The 20,418-nt window shown below is 44.8% G+C and overlaps 1 protein-coding gene across 1 annotated transcript in view; it reads right to left on the bottom strand.

Moving 5' to 3' along the window:
• Positions 1–18,577, bottom strand: part of dcn (decorin) — a 38,175-nt gene extending 19,598 nt beyond the window's left edge. The window contains exons 1-2 of the mRNA XM_033038028.1: positions 18,180–18,577; positions 3,734–3,947 (exon numbers count right to left, since the gene is read on the bottom strand). Of these exons, the coding sequence (XP_032893919.1) occupies positions 3,734–3,917 (184 nt within the window). The 5' untranslated portion in view covers positions 3,918–3,947; positions 18,180–18,577. The remainder of the gene's footprint in view (positions 1–3,733; positions 3,948–18,179) is intronic.
• Between the last annotated feature and the right edge of the window lie 1,841 nt (positions 18,578–20,418).

Here is a 20,418-nt window from a genome sequence, read left to right as displayed (position 1 = left end):
CTTTTCTCCTGACCAACTGAGTTACTGCAGCATTTTGTGTCTATCTTCGGAAAGCAGCAGGGTTCGGCGAAGTGGGGGAAAGGTTTTAACGAAACTCCCCGGGTAAGATACCCTGGATTTGACTAGACCTAATGGATTCCTCTGTGTAGGAAAGACCTGCAAATGCTGGTTTAAATCGAAGGTAGACACAAAATGCTGGAGTAACTCAGCGGGACAGGCAGCATCTCTGGAGAGAAGGAATGGGTGATGTTTCAGGTCAAGACCCTTCCTCTTCCAATCTTGAATCCTCATTGAGTTTATTCTCCATTGCTGAGCAAGGCTCAAGGCAGGAAGGAGTCATGGAGTCATACAGTGTGGAAACAGGCCCTTCAGCCCAACTTGCCCACGGCAACCAACAAACCCCATCTGCACTAGTCCCACAAATCCATAGTCCTCTAAAACTTTCCTCTCCAAGTACATGTCTAAATGTCTTTTAAATGTTTTGATAGTAGCTGCCTCAACTACCTCCTCCGATAGCTCATTCCATACACCCACCACCGCCTGTGTAAAAAAAATTGCCACTCAGGTTCCTATTAAATCTTTCACTCCCCACCTTAAACCTATGTTCCCTGGTTCTAGATTCCCCTACTCTGGGTAAAAGACTCTGTGCATTCCCCTCATACTCTTATACACTTCTATAAGATCACCCCTCATCCTCCTGCACTCCAAGGAATAAAGTCCTAGCCTGCTCAACCTCTCTCAATAGCTCACGCCCTTGAGTCCTGGCAACATCCTTGTAAATCTTCTCTGCGCCCTTTCCAGCTTGACAACATATTTCCTATAGCCTAATGGAAAGTCAATACACTAAATGTGGCCTCGTCAATGTCTTATATAACTGCAACATGACCTCCTAAATGTCTATACTGAATACTGGGTAAAAGACTGTGCATTCATCCTATCCTTTCCCTCTCGTGATCTTATTCACTTCTATAAGACTACCCCTCAGACTCCGGCACTCCAAGGAATAAAGTCCTAGGTTGCTCAATCTCTCTCTATAGCTCGGGCCCTCGAGACCTGGCAACATCCCCGTAAATCTTCTTTGGACACGTATCAAGATCGGGTTAAAATTGCTCCATTCATTCATTGTTTGCATGTGTTGTGCACATGCACAACTGTACAATCCAACTGTAGATTGCTCTTTCCATATCAAACACCTTTTCTGTGCTCCATGACTTTAAGCCAATGCCTATTTTCCAAACACTGTTGCTAAATAAGCTCCTTTCTGAATTTCAATCAGAGGGAAGCTGGCGTTAATAAGTAGTTGTGGCCCAGTCATCCAAATTGACTGGATTTTCTCTGTAGACGGCGAATCCATTTACTATTTCGATTTGGATTACCATTTTATGAATCAACCTACATTCTTTCCTCTAGCTTCACAATTCCCTACTCTTCAATCCTTTTGCCTCACACCTTCCACCTTTTCATCTCTGGCCTTTATCCAACCATCTGTCTATCTAAAATCCCAGCTCACCTGCTTTGGCATATTACCTAAGATAGGCACAAAATGCTGGAGTAACTCAGCAGGTCAAGCAGCATCTCTGGAGGAAAATGATGGGTGACATTTCAGGTTGGGACCCATCTTCATTCTTGGCAAATTGCCTTCCAGGCTTTGTCCTCCAGCTCTTCCAGCTTTCTTCACCCCCCAACACTCCCTTCCACCCCCACCACAGTCAGACTGAAGAAGGATCCTGACCCGCAACATCACCTATGATGTTGCCTTACTCACTGAGATACTCCAGCACTCTGTGTCTTCCTTTAACTCCAGCATCCTTTAGCAAAGGCCGATGTTTTCACTGGGTAAGCAGAACAAGGAAAGTTTCCACTCACACACGCACATCCTTCGTTGCAACAAGCAAAGGAAAATATATAATCTTGGAAAGGAATGCTCTGCAAATGGGTGCAATGGCAGGTCCAAGAGTTCTGGTGGAAACATTTGCAGCAGAAGTGATGTGCCAAGGGAACATCAGAAAGCAATGAAATAAGAACTCGGAGCTAAGCAATTTCCTGCACATCTGATATTTTAGCTGAAATGAAGTAATGGAACTAAAGCAGCAAGAGCTTGTTTGAATTAATCAGCTTTTGGTAAATCTGCTTGCTGCCTCTAGTCCTCTTGCACTAACTCCTCCACGCTGCTTTAGACTGTAGGTTAGTCTCTTTTGGGTCTTTACAGCTTTTGTGTCATAGTAAAGAAATGCTGGTTTATACCAGAGATAGACGCAAAGTGCTGGAGTAACTCGACGGGTCAGGCAGCAACTCTGAAGAAGGATGGGAACAATAGCAAGTCTGGAGAAAGGTCCCGATCTGAAACGTCACCTGTCCTTTTTCTCCAGGGATGCTGCCTGACCCGTTGAGTTACCCCAGCACTTTGTGTCTATCTTTGGCAATCAAGGGAATCCCTTTTAGTGAATCTACCGGGTTCTAACTCAGTGGGTCGGGCAGCATCAGTACAACTTCAGTGGGTTGTACATGACACGTACAAAGCAGATTTCATTCATTCTAAAGCTACATTCTTGCTTAGTCAACCATCTGCTCACCGAGGCTCTCAGCTTCCAATCATGGTCCCGTCCTGCCTATCTCCATGTTCTACTTCCCCAAGAAGCCAATGTATTCATCCGCTGGTGGTCTTTACCTCCGGTGAGCCCCCCATGTGCAGCAGAATCATCTCCAAAATGGATGCAAAATAGCATTCTCCTCCATTTAGGTTGGTTGTTATCCAATGTGTTGAAACACATTGCTTCCATCTAACAGACTGATTTAGATGTTGCTTTGCTAACATCTAACATTGCTGTGTATAAGATAATGAGGGGAATAGAGAGGGAGAATGGAATCTTTTATCCAGAGTAGGGGAATCAAGAACCAGAGGACATGGGTTTAAGGTGACGGTAGAAAGATTTAATAGGATCCTGAGGGCCAACTTGTTTACAATAAGGGTGGGGGATATGTGAAATAAGCTGCTGGGGGAGGTAGTTGAGGCAGGTACTATCACAATGTTTAAAATACATTTGGATAGGTACATGGATAAGACAGGTTTAGAGAGATATGTGCCAAACACAAGTCGGTAGGACTAGTGTAGGTGGGGCATATTGTTCAGCATGGGCAAGTTGGGCTGAAGGGCCTGTTTCCATGCTGTATGACTCCATGACAATGGTTCAGAACAAACCCTGCTGCAAAAAAACTGTTGCTTTCACAGCTGGCTACGGCACACCCCAACTCAGACAGATGTTAAACTGGTCTAAAACATTGGATAATGAGTTTCAAGTGCACTCTCATAATTTTGTCCGGATTAAAGGAGGGGCTGGAAAAGTCTTGGATAGAATGAATGTGGAGAAGATGTTTCCACTAGTGAGAGAGTCTGGGACCAGAGGGCACAGCTTCGGAATAATAGGACGTACCTTTAGCAAGGAGATGAGGAGACATTTGTTTAGCCAGACGGTGGTGAATCTGTGGAATTCATTGTCGCGGAAGGTAGTGGAGGCCAAGCCAATGGATGTTTTTAAGGTGGAGATTGACAAATTTTTGATTAGTAAAATTGTCAGGGGTTATGGGGAGAAGGCAGGAGAATGGGGTTGAGAGGGAAAGATAGATCAGCCATGATTGAATGGCGGAGCAGAGTTGATGGGCGGAATGGCCTAAATCTGCTCCGAGAACTTATGAAGCTATGAATTAATGAACTTTCTGAGATAATATAGCTCACCCAGGTCGGAGCACTGCACCACTCGCAGATGGCACTGGCAGCCAAACGGGCACATGGGCACATCGATCTCAGGGAGAAACGCCGACCCTTCGTCCTCCAGCATGAAGTCAAGGAAGCCGGACTGCTGGAAAGGTTTGGCCCAGCCGACGGCCAGGAGGAAGGCCAAGGATATGATCACACGCATGGCTGACCCTTAGTACCACGGCAGCTTCACCTGGAGAAGAGAAGAAGGCGAGATCACGCGTTTACAGCAGGTACAATGTCTGGACCGCATGCACCTCCTCCCACCTCAACATGTCCTTCCATTCGAAGGTAGACACAAAATGCTGGAGTAACGCAACGGGCCAGAGAGCATCTCTGGAGAAAAGGAATATGTGACATTTGGGGTCGAGACCCTCCTTCAGACTGGGAGTCAGGGTGACTCTCATTCACCATTCACTCCCCTCCGGCAAACGACACAGAAACTTGAAAGCTCGCACCACCCGACTCAGGAGCAGCTTCTTCCCCTCAGTTATCAGGCTTCTGAACAGTTAATCCATCGGCTAGGATATCTAATCCATAGGCTAGGCTCCAAATCCCCAATCCATCTCATTGCAGGCATTGGTACGAGAATGCAGGAGAATGGGGTTTAGAGGGAAAGATTGATGATTGAATGACTGGATGAACCAAATGGTCTAATTCTACTCCTATGATTTATTCACTCCTGAACTTTGTCTCTGTAACTGTCATGCTACTATGCTGAGAATTAAATTCTGCTCTCTGGTATCTTCCCCCTTTGCTCTACCTGTTGTACTTGAGTTTGACTTCATTATATTCCTGTATAATATTACCTGATCTGATTAGAAAGCGCTCAAAACAAACTCTTTACTGTACCTCAGGTCACGTGACAATCAGGAACCTAATCTAACCTAATCATTAGCTTCTCCTTACCTGCAGTTACGTTTTGTACACATATACCACTTCTCCCAATTTGACTGTTGCCCAAATTAGACCTTAAGACAATATAGGAGTAGAATTATGCCCAACGGCCATTTAATCATGGCTGATCTGTTTTTCCCTCTCAATCCCATTCTCCTGCCTTCTCCCCATTAACTTTTAATGAACTTCCTAATCCAGAACCTATCAATCGCCACTTTAAAATTATTTGGCCTCCACGGCTGACTGTGGCCCTTCGGCCCACCTTTTCAAAATGGACAATATCATGTTTTCCCAATTATACCTTGCCAGATCCTCCAAGATGTCCTCTCTTAGTCCGACTGTGAATCTTACCTAGTCAATAATACATCTCCTCCACCTCTTTTACATCCCTACCTGGCACATCTAAAAGACATCTACAACCTGCATTACTGAGCTGCCAGTCCTGCCCTTCTCTCAACCAAATGTCTGTATTGGTTACTATACCACAGTTCCCTGTATTAATCCAGTCCCTAAACTCATCTGCCACCCCATTTCACTTCAAACATTCATAAATCTGAATAGGAAGGAACTGCAGATGCAGGTTTACACCGAAGATAGACACAAAATGTTGGAGTAACTCAGCGGGTCAGGCAGCATCTCTGGAGAAACGGAATAGGTGGCATTTCGGGTCGAAATCCTTCCTCTTCGTCACCTGTTTCTTTTCTGCAGAGATGCGGTCTGAAAGCTGAGTTACTCCAGCATTTTGTGTCTACATTCATTAAACTGACCATGCCTGTTTTTGGTTTAGGTTTTAGTTTTAGAGATACAGTATTGAAACAAGCTATTTGGCCCATCAAGTCCACGCTGACCATCGATCACTAGTTTTATGTCCCTCACAATAGGGACAATTTACAGAAGCCAATTAACCTACACACCCACACATCTTTCGCGCTGTAAGGCAGCAACTCTACCGCTGCACCACCATTCTGCCCATTTACTACCCACAATATCATAATCCCTCCACAACTGTCCAAAAGTCCTGTTTACAGACAGGAACATTTTCCATTAATAGAAATGACAACGATTCCAGACACAATAATGGTAACAATATCCAGTTACCGTCTCAGATGAAACGTCACATTCTTACAAGCCGCAGCGGGAAAATGCTATTTTGAACAAGATTTAGACTTTAGACCTTAGAGTTAGACTTTAGAGTTACCGTGGGGGAACAGTAGCCTGTGGGCCCACCTAGTCCACACCAAACAGCGATCACTCCATTAGCTAACACTATCGTACACACTAGGGGCAATTTTACAACTTCCCAAAGCCAATTAACCTACAAATACCTGTACATCTTTGGAGTGTGGGAGGAAACCGGAGCATCCGGAGAAAACCCACGCAGTCACTGGGAGAAGGTACAAGCACCGTACAGACAGTACCCATAGTCAGGATTGAACCTCTAGGGCAGCAAGTTTACCGCTGCACCACTGTGCCACACTCGGTTTGCAGAGTGGATTGTGTAATGAAGAGCTAGGTCAACCAAGTGGAAACATCGCTGGGTCAAGCAGCCTCCATTTCAGCACCCTCAGCGAGGCCTGCTTATAATAATGAGGAACCTTCACATAGTTGTTAGTCTGGGATGTTATTCTTAAACTGGAGCAAGTCTGGGTTCCTCCCTGTTCACCAGATCTCCCTTGCATTTGAGTAAATGTTGGTTTAGAAATAAAGGAATTTACTTCGAGCCACCCTCAAGGTCAGTGACTGGCCAGTTCCTTTGTACCTGACATATTAAAACAGACATTGCAGACACCAAGTCTGCTAGTGATTTTAAGACGTGTTAGTGAGTGAAAGTGTCCAGGAAAAACTTGGAAAGGAATCTGGAATCTGACAACTAGGCTTGTTGCTCAAATTTAAAACAAAGGAATTAGAGTCTTACAGCGTGGAAATAGGCCCCTTTTCTTTCGCCCCATTGTCCAAACTAACCATCAAACACCCGCTTACACTCGGCCCATTTAATCATAATCATAATCATATTTCATTAGCCAAATGTGTTTTGCAACATATGAGGAATTTGATTTGTTATACACTTATACTAATAAAAAGCAATAGAATACACAAAATACATTTTAACATAAACATCCATCACAGTGACTCCTCTGCATTCCTCACAGTGATGGAAGGCGAAAAAAAGTTCGATCTCTTCCTTCTTTGTCCTCCAGCAGTTAGGGGCCTCTAACCTTCCGTTGACGGGACGATCTTACTCCCGTAACCGGTGGCAGGCCTTCCTCGACAGGGCGATCGAGCTCGTGCAACGGGGGGGAACCTCAGCTCCCCCGCGCCGGGCGATCTACCCCGGGTCGGGGCTAGTCACACGTTGTGTGGATTCTGGAGCTTCCCGACAACGGTCTCAACCCGAGACTGCGAGCTCCTTGATGTTAAAGTCTGCAGGCCACGGTTGGAGCGTCGATCCCAGGCAAGGAATCAACTCCGATCATAAGTCCACGCCCAGCGGTGGGGCTCAAAGTCAGACCTGAGCAAGGCCTCCAGCTCCACGATGTTAGGCTGCAGAGCGGCCGGAGATACGATCCGGAAAACAATCGCATCTCCGGCAAGGTGAGAGATCGAAAAAAAAGTTTCCCCCATCCCCCTCCCCCACCCCACACATAAAACAAACCAGAGAACATTCACACAATCTTTTATAACAATAAAAATAACAAAAAAAAGACAAAATAGACACTCAGGCCGTAGGCGAGGCTGCCATCGAAGCGCCACCCGGTGGAATACACGCTGTATTCCCGTAGTAGGAGCTTGAGGGATAACATTTTCACAAAAAGGGTGGTGAGTGTATGGAACAAGCTGCCGGAGGAGGTAGTTGAGGCAGATACTATCGCAACATTTGGACAGGTACATGGATAGGAGAGGTTTAACGGGATATGGACCAAATGCAGGCAACTGGGACTAGTGTAGCTGGGGCATGTTGGGCGGTGTGGGCAAGTTGGGGCGAAGGGCCTGTTTCCACACTGTGTGACTCTATGACTCTTCCCTCTCTCCCCCGTTCCCCTCCCCCCCCACCCCCCTCCCTAGTTGTCCTACTAGTTACACTGTTCATATCCTGGTATCCCATTTTTTATCACCTCTTCCCCAGCCATTATGGGCTCCACCCTTCCTTGGTCATCTGTTGTCATCCAGCTTTGTTCTGGTCCTTTCTTACCTCCAGCTCCCTCTCCTCTACTTTCACTCTGTAGAAGCGTCCCGACCCCAAACGTCACGCATCCTTTTTCTCTGGAGATGCTGCCTGACCCGCTGAGTTACTCCAGCACATTGTATTCTATCTTCAGAAGGAGCCAGCGACTAGCTTCAGGCTACAAACAACCAGACATGTTATCTAACTGCACTGAACATTCCCAGCTGAAGCACCATCTCAACTTCACGTTACCACGGCAAGGCCACCAGCATAATTAAGGGCCAGTCTCTCCTCTTCTCCCCTCTCTCATCAGGCAAGAGGTACAGAAGTTTGAAACTGCACATTCAGAGACAAGTTTCTTCCCAGCTGTCACCAACTAGAGTGCGGACCCTGATCTCCATCCACCTCATTGAACTACCTTTGGACTATCTTTAATCGCACTTTTGTCTTGCATTGAAAAGTTGCACCGTTTATCCTTGCACTGTGGACGGCTTGATTGTAATCATGTATAGTCATTTCTTTGACTGGATTGCAGGCAAACAGAAGCTTTTCACTGTACCTCGGCACGGATGACAATAATAACCTCAGTTCAACTCAACTCAACAGGGTGGCACGGTGGCACAACGGTAGAGCTGCTGCCTTACAGCGCCAGAGATTTGGGTCCAATCGTGATTGCAGGTGCTGTCTGTACGGAGTTTGTACGTTCTTTCTGTGACCGCATGGGTTTTCTCTGGGTGCTCCAGTTTCTACCCACCCTCCAAGCATGTACAGGTTTGTAGGTGAATTGGCTTGGGTAAAAATGGTAAATTATCCCTAGTGTGTAGGATAGTGCAAGTGCACAGGGTGATCACCAGTCGGCAGGTATTCGATGGGCCAAAGGGACTGTTTCCATGCTGTGTCTCTAAAGTCTAGTCTACGAATTACAAGCCATCCCTGGGCAATGAATGGGTTCCATTTTTACTGTCAACCATAAGTCAGAGAATGCACAACATGCACCGATCTGGTAACTGTAGTGTTACAAGAAATAGCACTAAAAGCACATAAGACTGATCAGAAAGAACTAACAACTCATCTCAACTGAATTCAATTCAACTAAACTAAACTAAACATTACACTCACTGGTCCTTCATATTATTCTACGCTCTGTTTTTCTGCTCAGTTACTGAAACATGACAAATTACTTGTCCGATCCAAACGCCGACATACTGAGACTCCACCTCATCCTTTAGCAAACTTGTGGCAGGTTCTCTTTTCCTAAGCTCAAAACATCTGTTTAACATCCAGCTGTCATTTCTGGCCCCAGGACACCCAGGGTGTGCAGGAGAAAAAAGATGGAGCTGATTAAAATGGAGAAAGGAACGTCTGTTTAGACCCATAGAGTCATGCAGCATGGAAACAGGCCCTTCAGCCCAACTTGCCCATGCCGACTAATATACACTAGTTTCATCTCCCTGCATTTGGCCCATATACCACGAAGCCTGTCTCGTCCATGTACCTGTCTAAATGTTTCTTAAATTGAGGCAATACCTGCCTCAACTACGTCCTCTGGCAGCTCATTCCATGCAAATGCAAAGGAAATATTTCTGGATGCAGTACATCATGGGCTAAAAATATCAGGCTTTATTTTGTAACGTTATACCCGATAAAGCTACTAACACTTAGTGTAGAGGTGAAGATAGTCTTCAATTGCGCTTATCCCTTCATCGGAAGTGGGTGGGATACAGTACTATTGGTCAATGGTAATGGTAGGGCTCGTTTCCAAAGGAATAAATATCCCTGTGATAATGTGGGAACTGCAATCTGCTTAGGTCATTGGATAGAAGGACACAAAGTGCTGGAGTAACTCAGCGGGTCTAAGTAAATAAAGTTGCAGTAGATAGGGCTGAAAGTTGTATGAGTTCTTGAAGGTGACAATTAAGCTGGTTGCCATTCTATCTACTGAAGTACTGCTCCATGCAATATCCATGGATTTCTTAAGTTGAATCTAAGACTTTTTCCCAATAAAGCGAGAATATACTATAATTTCCAGAAGGCATCTGGTGAATTTATCGTATTAGCTCATTATGATAACAAGAGACAAATTCTCAGATGATAACCATTTGATTTGGGCTGGTTTTGTCTTTTAAATTCCATTCTTTACTGGTAAATATGAACAACATATCAAAGCAGTCAATATCATCCCATTAATATATTTCTATACATTACAGAGATAACAAAGCAACATTCTGAAATAATTGCAAGAACCTTGCTTCAAGCCAGCAGGTTTTGCTTTGTTTGATATGAAAAAGATGTCAAAATTAATTGTCCAATTTTGGAATATCTTGGTCATTTTATGATTTGGAGTAGACCTTCTTAAAATGGTGGTGAAAGGGGCAAAGTTGAAAGGAAACATGTGGGGCAAGTTTTTTGGTGGTGGTGGGTGCCTGGAATGTGCTGCCAGGAATGGTGGTTGAAGTCGATACATTCGTTTAGTTTTAGTTTAATTTATTTATTGTCACGTGTAACGAGGTACGGTGAAAAGCTTTTTGTTGCGTGCTATCCAGTCAGCGAAAAGACTATGCGTGATTGCAAGCAAGCCATCCACAGTGTACAGATACAGGATAAAGGGAATAACGTTTAGTGCAAGAAAACGTCCAGTAAAGTCCGATTAAAGATAGTCTGCGGGTCTCCAATGAGGTAGATGATAGCTCAGGACTGCTCTCCAGTAGGTGAGGATGGTTCAGTTGCCTGATAACAGCTGGGAAGAAACTGTCCCTGAATCTGGAGGTGTGAGTTTTCTCACTTCTGTGCCTCTTGCCTGATGGGTGAGGGGAGAAGAGGGAGTGACCGGGATGAGACCGGTCCTTGATTATGCTGGTGGCCTTACCAAATCTGGAGGTATTGAGGGACAGTTTCTTCTCAGCTGTTATCAGGCAGCTGGCATTAGTGGTGGCATCAGGGGGCAATTAATGGCAGTTATAACACTTTTTGATAGGCATATGGATATGAAGGGAATGGAGGGATATACTGTAGGTTAACGTTGGTCTTGGCACCGGGACTGAGGTGAAGCGCATCTCCAACTACAAATTCCTCGGGGTACACATCTCAGAGGATCTGTCCTGGTCCCTCAATACCACCAAACTGATCAAAAAGGCGCAGCAGCGCCTTTACTTTCTGAGGAGGCTCAATAAAGCTCACCTGTTCCCCCAGATCCTATCCAACTTTTACCGCTGTACCATCGAAAGCATCCTGACCACCTGCTTCACGGTATGGTACAGCAGTTGCACCGTAGCTGACAGGAAGGCACTACAACGGGTGGTGAAAACAGCTCAGCACATCATCGGTGCCCCGCTCCCTGCCATGGATGCCCTCCACCGAAAACGGTGTCTGAGACGGGTCGGGAAAATCATCAAGGACCCCTCTCACCCTAACCATGGACTGTTTGCCCTCCTCCCATCAGGGAGGCGGTACAGGAGCCTCAGGTCTCGCACAAGCAGGCTGAGGAACAGCTTTTTCAACAACACCATTACACTGCTGAACTCGGAGTCCCGACGCTAGCCATCCTTAGACTCTCCCATTTGTATACAGTTATCTGCCTATGTATCAGTTTTAATTCATCCACAATCCACACATTGTTAACCAGTATTTTTTTTTAAACTTTTATTGTATGCCAACTTTGTATTTTTTATTTTTACTTCTACTATCTTGCACTATGACCAGACGCTAAACTGCATTTTGTTGTACCTATACTTGTATTTGTGCAATGACAATAAAGTTGAATTGAATTGAATTGAATTGAATTGAATGCTTGGCATACATGCTGTGGGCTGAAGGGCCTGTTCTTGTACTGTACTGTTCTATGTCTATGTCTATATGTACTGTTTAATTATAAATAACTTGCATTGGGCCAGAAATTCATCAGCACTAGTGAACATTATTAAACCCCATGAGCCCATTTACAACAATCTATAAAATTATTATATCTTAACTCCATCGCCCTGCTTCAGTTCTGTAACCCATGTCATCAAAAAAGATTCCATTATTCTAACATTTAACGGCACTACAATTATTCAGTCCCCACCATTAGCATCCTGGTGATCGCCATTGGCCTTTGACTCAAGTACATCTTGTGGTTCCACGTTTGTGGTGGCTCAGTGTAGGGTAGAACTCGTGTATGGGTGATTGTTGGTTGGCGTGGATTGGTTGCACCACAGGGCATGTTTCCACGCTGTGTCTCTAAAAGTAAAACTAAACTAAACTAAGAAAAAATGAGAGGTTGGATATCCTGCAAGTCTTTCCACCATTTACAAAGCACGTCGGGAGTGTGGCAGAATGCTCTCTCTGGTCTTATCTGGCTAAATCAGTTCCAACAACATTCATACGTTCTTAAGTTCATAAGTCATAGGAGCAGAATTAGACCATCCAGCTCATCATGACTACTCTGCCATTCAATCTATCTTCCATCTCAATCCCATTCTCTTGCTTTCTCCCCATAAACCCCTGACACCCTTACTAATCAAGTATCTGTCAATCTCTGCCTTAAAATACCTAATGATTGCCTCCATGGCCGTCTGTGGCAATGAATTCCATAGATTCACCACCCTCTTGACCAACAAACGTCCTCCTCATCTCCTTTCTAAAGGCACGTACCTTTATTCTGAAGCTATGCCCTCTGGTCCTAGACTCTCCCACTAGTGGAAACATCCTCTCCACATTAACACTATTTCACTATTCGGTGAAGTTTCAATGAGGTGACCCCTCATTCTTCTAAACTCCAGCGAATACAGGCCCAGTGCCGTCAAACGCTCATCATATGTTAACCCAATCATTCCTAAGATCATTCGCATAAACCTCCTCTGGACCTTCTCTAACGCCAGCACATCCCTCCTCAGAATGTTGTTGATGACTACATCACACTTCCACAAATCAAAAGTCACACTGGCACAATTTAATTAGGAGCCTTGCTAAATGGGTGTAAGAATATCATGCTCTACTCTGATGTGGTGACATTTTAGGTTTGTACCAATGTGTAGGAGTTCGTTTAGGTACCAGCCCTAAATACAGTTGAACAAGATTCTCTCCTAACATCATCGGGCAACTGAACCATCCTACCAACAACTCGAGAGCAGTCCTGAGCTACTATCTACCTCATTGGAGACCCTCGCTCTTCCTTTGATCGGGCTTTACTGAACTTTATCTTGCGCTAAACGTTATACCCTTTATTATGTATCTGCGCACTGTGGACGGCATGATTGTAATCATCTATTGTCTTTCCACAAACCTGTTAGCACACAACAAAGGCTTACCACTATATCTCGGTACATGTGACAATAAACTAAACTCAAACCCACTGCTTGGATGTAGACTGGACTGGACAGTGCTGAACCAAAGTGAAACTCTCATGTTGTACGAGCTAGGTACTTTCCTGTTAGTTAAACATGCCAAAATGTTGGAATGTTCATTGTGTAAGAAATAGATAATAAAATCGAGGATGGAAAGCCAAAAGACAAGGTAAACGCATTAACAAATAACCTTGACACTCATTTTAACTCCTTCTGTGTCATTGCCTCTCTCTTCATTCATAACCTCCTCCTGCAAGAAGGTTTAGTTTAGTTTGGTTTATCATGGTCACATGTACCGAGGTACAGTGAAAAGCTTTTAGTCCTGTGCTATCCACTCAACGATAAGGTTGTACATGAATACAATCAAGCCGTCCACAGTGCACAGATAAAGGATAAAGGGTACAACATTTTCGTGCAAGTTTTGGCATTGACGTTTGACAAAGTTCGATTAAAGATAGATCAAAGGTCTCCAATGAGTTAGGTGGGAGGTCAGAACCACTCTCTAGTTGGTGAGAGGACCGTTCAGTTGCCCGATAACACCTGGGAAGAAACTGTCTCTGAATCTGGAGGCTTCTGTACCTCTTTCGTAATGGGAGAGGGGAGAAGAGGGAGCGACTGGGGTGAGACTGGCCCTGGATTATGCTGGTTCTCCAATTCATTATTCATCCGCTGACATCTCTCATTTTCTCAACGTTAATGCCCACCAATGACAGCCTTGGCTTGGCTGCCTGCACCCCTGCTATTAATCCACTTCAACCTCTCTCAGTTCCATGAGATTTTCCAACTAATATCCTGTTTGCTCCATCCTAATATCACACTTTGAGGCTCAGTGTCACAGCCATCCAAAAAACATACCTTCAAAGTCCCTTGGGATGCTTTAAGGGTTTAGAAGGCTGTGGGCCAAATACAGGCTAATGGAACTAGCAATATGCCAACTTGGCATGAGCAAGGTTAGGATGAAGAGGCTGCTTCCATGTTATATTCTGTGCTGTACCATGTTATAACTCTACGTCTTCCAAAGAGTGAAGAGGAAAGATTCCAGATTCCAAGATAAGGCTTGACTTTCGAACGGGTGATGAAGATGCCATTTGGTCCCAATAGGAAGACAGAGGACGACTCATTGCAGAATGTTGGCAACGTTGTGAATGCAAGAGATGTTCTCTTTGGAGATGTCCCCCTCTTCCATCAGGCAATAGGTACAGAACGCACACCTCCAGATTCAGGGACAGTTTCTTCCCAGCTCTCATCAGACAACTGAACTTTCCGATCACCAACTTGAGAGCAGTCCGGACCTATCATCTACCTCATTGGAGACCTGTGGACTATCAGACTATAGGGAGATATGCCAACTTATTCACATCTTTAGTTTAGTTTAGTTTAGTGTCACATGTACCGAGATACAGCGAAAAACCTTTTGTTGCGTGCTAACCACTCAGCGGAAAGACTATACATGATTACAATCGAGCTGTCCACAGCAGACAGATACTGTTTCAGTTTAGTTTATTGCCACGTGTACTGAGGTACTGTGAAAAGCTTTTGTTGCGTGCAAATCAGTCAGCGGAAAGACAATACAGATACGTGATAAAGGAAATAACGTTTAGTGCAAAATAAAGTCCTGTAAAGTCCAATTAAAGATAGTCTGAGGGTCTCCAATGAGGTAGATGGTTGCTCAGAACCACTCTCTAGTTGCTGATAGGACGGTTCAGTTGTCTAATAACAGCTGGCAATAAACTGTCCCTGAATCTGGAGGTGTGCGTTTTCACACCTGCCTCAACTATGTCCTCAGGTAGTTCGTTCCATACACCCACCACCCTTTGTGTAAAAATGTATTGCTTGCCTGATGGGAGAGGAGGGAAAAGGGAGTGACCGGGCTGAGACTGGTCCTGGATTATGCTTCAACTGTAAATAAGGGGGAAAAAATAGTTCCCCATTGGCTGTGTGGTCGACCGAGAGAGGAAACTGATTTAGCAAAAGAACAAGAGGCAACACGGAGGAAAGAGTTCATGCAGCAACTTGCTCCAACTTTGAAAGCACCACTTGGAATGGTCAGCGGTTTTGCAAAATGCAATAAATTATTCCCGATGTGAACAAGTGCCTGATTAGATCAGCCTTTGAGTGTGCTAGCAGAGACGGACAGTCATAGAGTGTGAAAACAGGCCCTTTGGCCCAACTTGCCCATGCCGTCCAAACTAGTCCCACCTGCCTGAGTTTGGCCCATATCCCTCCAAACCTCTCCTATAAATGTTTTGCAAACTTTTTATAGTACCTGCCTCAACTACCTCCTCAGGCAGCTCATTCCATACACCCACCACCCATTTGTGTAAAAAAGCTACTCCTCAGGTCCCTATTAAATCTCTCCCCCCTCACCTTAAATCTATGTCCTCTGGTTCTCGATTCCTCTACTCTGAGTACAAGACCATGCATTCATTCACCCTATCTATTTCACATGGGTCAACCTGGCTTCTGTATTGTCATTCATCACCTTTGACATTGCTTAAAAAAAACTAACCTGGTCTTTTTCAAGGGACATTTTATACCTACCAATATTGATGTATGTTTAATGTAGCAGTAAAAAGAAAGGCAATTGCAACAGTGGTATTGGACTGTGCGTTGGACTTGACCATGGATGGGGTCATAGAGTTGTACTACACAGAAACAGGCCCTTTGGCCCAACTTGCCAATGATGACCAAGTTGCCCCATCTACACTAGTCCCACCTGCCTGCGTTTTGGCCCACATCCCTCTAAGCCTTTCCTATTCTTGTACCTGTCTAAATGTATTTTACATGTTATTATGTATTTTACATGGTACCTGCAATGTTGCTTAGTACCTGCCTCAGTTCATGCCTCAGTTTGTTGCTTCTCAACTCTGGAGCATGTCTCTGAACTCTGAATGTCAATTGATCAATCGTTAAATTGACACAGAACAGAAAGAGGCCACTCAGCCCTTCAGCCCTTCCATCCCAGGCCAAAGCTATCCGTTCCCAGATGGAGTAACATCCCAAGCCCACTGAGTGCCCTGCTGTAATTCTGGGTTGTTGAACTTCCATTGACATCTTCCCAGTGTGGCTGATGCATGGACTAAAACACCGCATCAAAGGAAGTGTGAAGGATATTCATTAAGAGCAGAATTAGAGGGGATTAGATAGGGTAGATGCACTGAGTCTTTTACCCAGAGTCGGGGAATCAAGAACCAGAGGACATTGGTTTAAGGTGAGGGGGAAAAGATTTAACAGGAACCCGAGGGACAACTTTTTCACACCGAAGGTGGTGGGTGTCTGGAAAGAGCTGACAAAGGAGGCAGTTAAGGCAGGTACTATCGCAATGTTTAAGAAGCATTTAGACAGGTGCATAGATAGGACAGGTTTACAGGGATATGGGCCAAATGCAGGCAGATGGGGCCAGTGCAGATAGGGCAGCTCGGTTGATGTGGGCAAGTCGGGCTGAATGGCCTGTTTTCATGCTGTATGACTAATACGAGAATTTATAGATCTTTATATCGGGCACAAGTGTGGCACAGTGGTGTAGCTGGCATAGCCGCTGCCTCGTGGTGCCAGAAATCTGGGTTCAGTCTCGACCTCAGGCACTGTCTGTGTGGAGTTTGCAGGTTTTTCCTGGGAATGTGCAGGTTTTCTCCCACATCCTAAAGGCAATCGACCATTGGTTAATTGCCGCTGGTGATGGTGAGTGGTAGAATCTGTGGGGGGGGGGGGGGGGGGGGGGGGGGGTGGAGTTAATGACAGTACAGGTAGAATAAAAAGCTTGGTTAGTGTGGGATTCACATAAATAGATGGCTGGTGGTCAGCACAAAGCCTGTGGGCCGAAAGGCCTCTCTCCATGCTGAACATCATACGCTCTTCACCAATCCTGCTGGGAATCTGCTCACCAATTTCCTTCCACAAGGAAACTAAAACGACTGCAATTACTTTTTGCATTCATCTATCCCCCCTCTCCCTCCCTCCCCACAAGTGGCCCCCTGCAGCCCTGGGTGGAGCCGTTACATCACACACTTCTGGGCTGCCACGTTATCAGGTTTTTTTTGGTCTTGACTTTATGAATGGAATGTAAACTAGAAAAACACTTTTTTTACGCTTCAATCGCCACTTCCTCCAGCCCACCCCACGCACAGCCCCCCTGCATCAAGAGCTAAGAGTCAAGAGAGTTTTATTGTCATAAAGCGGAATAATTAAATTCCTACTCGCAGCTCTACACATATAGTACTCTGTAAACAATGCAATAAGCACAAAAAGTTCAGTATATATATATATATATATATATATATATATATATATATATATATATTTATACGTGTACACACAGATATATACACACACACATACATGTAAACACATATACACACACACATATCAATACATCTATACATATACACACACATAAAACAAACAGACATTCGAGAGATATAATGCAAACAAACCGCCAACAAGGATGACAGTCGCTTTAAAAAGGATGCCACTTTTTTTTTTAAAGCCAAAGCAAATAAAACCTAACTAATCCCATATGATCGCAGGACCGCCAGTGTGGGACTGGTAAGTTTGTCCGGTGGTATTCACATGTTCATTCAATGACCCCAGTCCTAACACAAGCTGATCAGTTGTACAGCTTTACTGAAACCATTCAACCCTCCCGGGCACTGCAGCGTACACTTACTAAATACAAGGTCACTTTTTTTTATGCCAGCTTTTCAGAGACGGACTCGACAACTTGTCCAGAATTATCGCCATTCAAACCAGATCAAACATCGCAAGGCATCGCTCGTCCCTCACGTTAAACGCACGCCATTTAGAAACCGCCCGTGTGAAGAAGAACTTCAACCAGCAAACTATTTTGCAATAAGACAATACAATTGTTACTTTCTTTTGTGGAGGACGTGAAGCCTCGCCGTAGAAAATCTGCCTGAGTTAACGAATTGCGAACATATCATTCAACATCAGAACCAATTATTTTCTTTTTCTCTCCCACACAAAACAAAAAACAAATAAAATCAATCACAATGAAGCGTAGCTCAACTCTGGACGCGAGCCATACCTCAAAGTTGCTCGGATGGGTCCCAGTCTATTCTAAGATGTTGAGATGGTGAATCTTCCGGGCTTGTACACAGCACACAGGTGTGCAGGAGGAAGGAGGGAGCGAGATCGCTGTCTTGGAGAGAGAGAGCGAGAGAGAGAGACACACACAGACAGAGAGGAAAAGGAGGAGGGGAGAAAGAAAGAGGGGTCGCCTGCTTTATGCGCCTCAACAAGTCTTCCAGACTTGGGTGCAATGACTGAAGCGAATTCCACACACACAGACACAGACACAAACACACACACACACCGGTAACTTCAGATCACATGGTAATCATATATCATTGGTGGGAGCCAAGAACACTTTATCAGTCTTTGTTAGTATCCTCCCTCTGTTTGGCTTGTGTGTTCCCGGGTTAGTGAAGGGAATGGACGGCTTGTTTGAACACACCCACAACCTCTCAACCTGTAATTTATCAAAGATGTCGTCGTTAATGTTTTAGAGAAGGGAACAGCAATAACTTTTTTTTCCATGATAGCTAAAATATTGTTTAGGGGAATAATTGGCTGATTATAAATAATTTGGTGGATTGTTCCTTTCAGGGTGTCTAGAAAATGGAGAAGTTGCCTGCCAGAATCTCCCAAAAAAATCTGCGCTCTTTATAAAAATAAATCTCTTCTTCTCTTTGGGAAACCTGCCATTAAGTTGACACAAAAAAAACAGCCATTTTTAGAATTATAATGAACCAGCCCAGTGGGATTTCAGAGTAGACCAAAATAAGCCTCATTCAGTGTACTTTCTCGAAGCTGAATGGACAAAGCTGTATAAATTCCCTCATAAAATGAAATAAATGGCAAATGTTCATTCAGCACATCATTATGGCCCTTTGTAACAGCCCCACATAGTTACTTTGTGATTAACATGCACAATTTACAATTTTACCCGAAGACATTTAACCTACAAACCTGCACGTCTTTGGAGTGTGGGAGGAAACAGGAGCTCCCGGAGAAAACCCACGCGGCCACAGGAAGAACGTACAAACTCCGTACAGACAGCACCCGTAGTCAGGATCAAACCTGGAACTCTGGTGCTGTAAGGTCACAGCTCTACCGCTGCGCTACTGTGCTGAAAGATAGAGTCATAGAGTCTTATAGCAGGGTAGCAGGCTCTTCGGTCCATGCCCCATCTGCACCAGATGGGTCTTATGAAGGACCCCGACATGACCTGAAATGTCGCCTGTCTATCCCCTCCATAGATGCTGCTTGACCCTCTCACTTCCTCCAGCAATTAGTGTTTTACTCAAGATTTCAGCATCTGCAGTTCCATCTAAACTAGTCCCCAAATGGCATTAGACCCATATCCCTCAAGCTTCCTATCCATATACCCCTCCAAATGTCTTTTAAATATTACACATGCCTCAACAACTTCCCCTGGCAGCTTATTCTATATACACATCACCCTCTGTGACAACTTTGCCTATTTAAGAACATATTTCCCAAGGTTCCTATTAACCCTCGCCCCTCTCATCTTAAACCTATGTCCTCTGGATCTTGATTCCCTACCACTGGGGAAAAATATTCTGTGCATTCACCCTATTTATTCCCCTCCTGAATTTATAATATCCCGCAGCCTCTTGCCCTAATATTGTGTGGATGTAGTAATATTGCCCTAGCCTGCCCAACCTCTCCCGATTGCAGAGGACCTCAAGTCCTGGCAACATCCTTGATAATCTTCTCTGCACTCTGTCCAGCTTCGGGGCATCTACCCTATAGCAGGGTGATCAAAACTGAACTCAATCCTCCAAGTGCAGCTTCACCAGAATCTAGGCCAACAATGATCCGCACAGTGCTATAGCGGTAGGGTTACTGACTTACAGCGTCAGTGATCCACGCTCGATCCTGACTACAGGTGCTGTCTGTATGGAGTTTGCACGTTCTCCCTGTGACCACGTGGGGTTTCTCTGGTTGCTCCGGATTCCTCCCACATTTCAAAAACATGCAGGTTTGTAGATTAATTGTCTTCTTCAAATTGTCCCTAGTGTGTAGGATAGAACTAATGTACGGGGTGATCACTGGCCTGCTGGTCACCGAAGAGCTTAATTCCACCTTGTATCCAGGGCTGCCAACATTGGGTGAAAGTTGGGGGCGGGAAATTGCAAGACACCAAGCCCAAGGGAGCGTAGCGACTGTGGGGGGGAAGAGCGTGTGGGGGGGGGGGGGGGGGGGGGGGGGTATGGAGCTTTTGCGTTTTTTAGCTTGAA

The sequence above is a fragment of the Amblyraja radiata genome, chromosome 19 (assembly GCF_010909765.2).
Source record: "Amblyraja radiata isolate CabotCenter1 chromosome 19, sAmbRad1.1.pri, whole genome shotgun sequence".
Taxonomy (NCBI): domain Eukaryota; kingdom Metazoa; phylum Chordata; class Chondrichthyes; order Rajiformes; family Rajidae; genus Amblyraja; species Amblyraja radiata.
The sequence above is the reverse complement of the archived record's forward strand: the minus strand, read 5'-3'. Positions and strand labels throughout refer to the sequence as shown.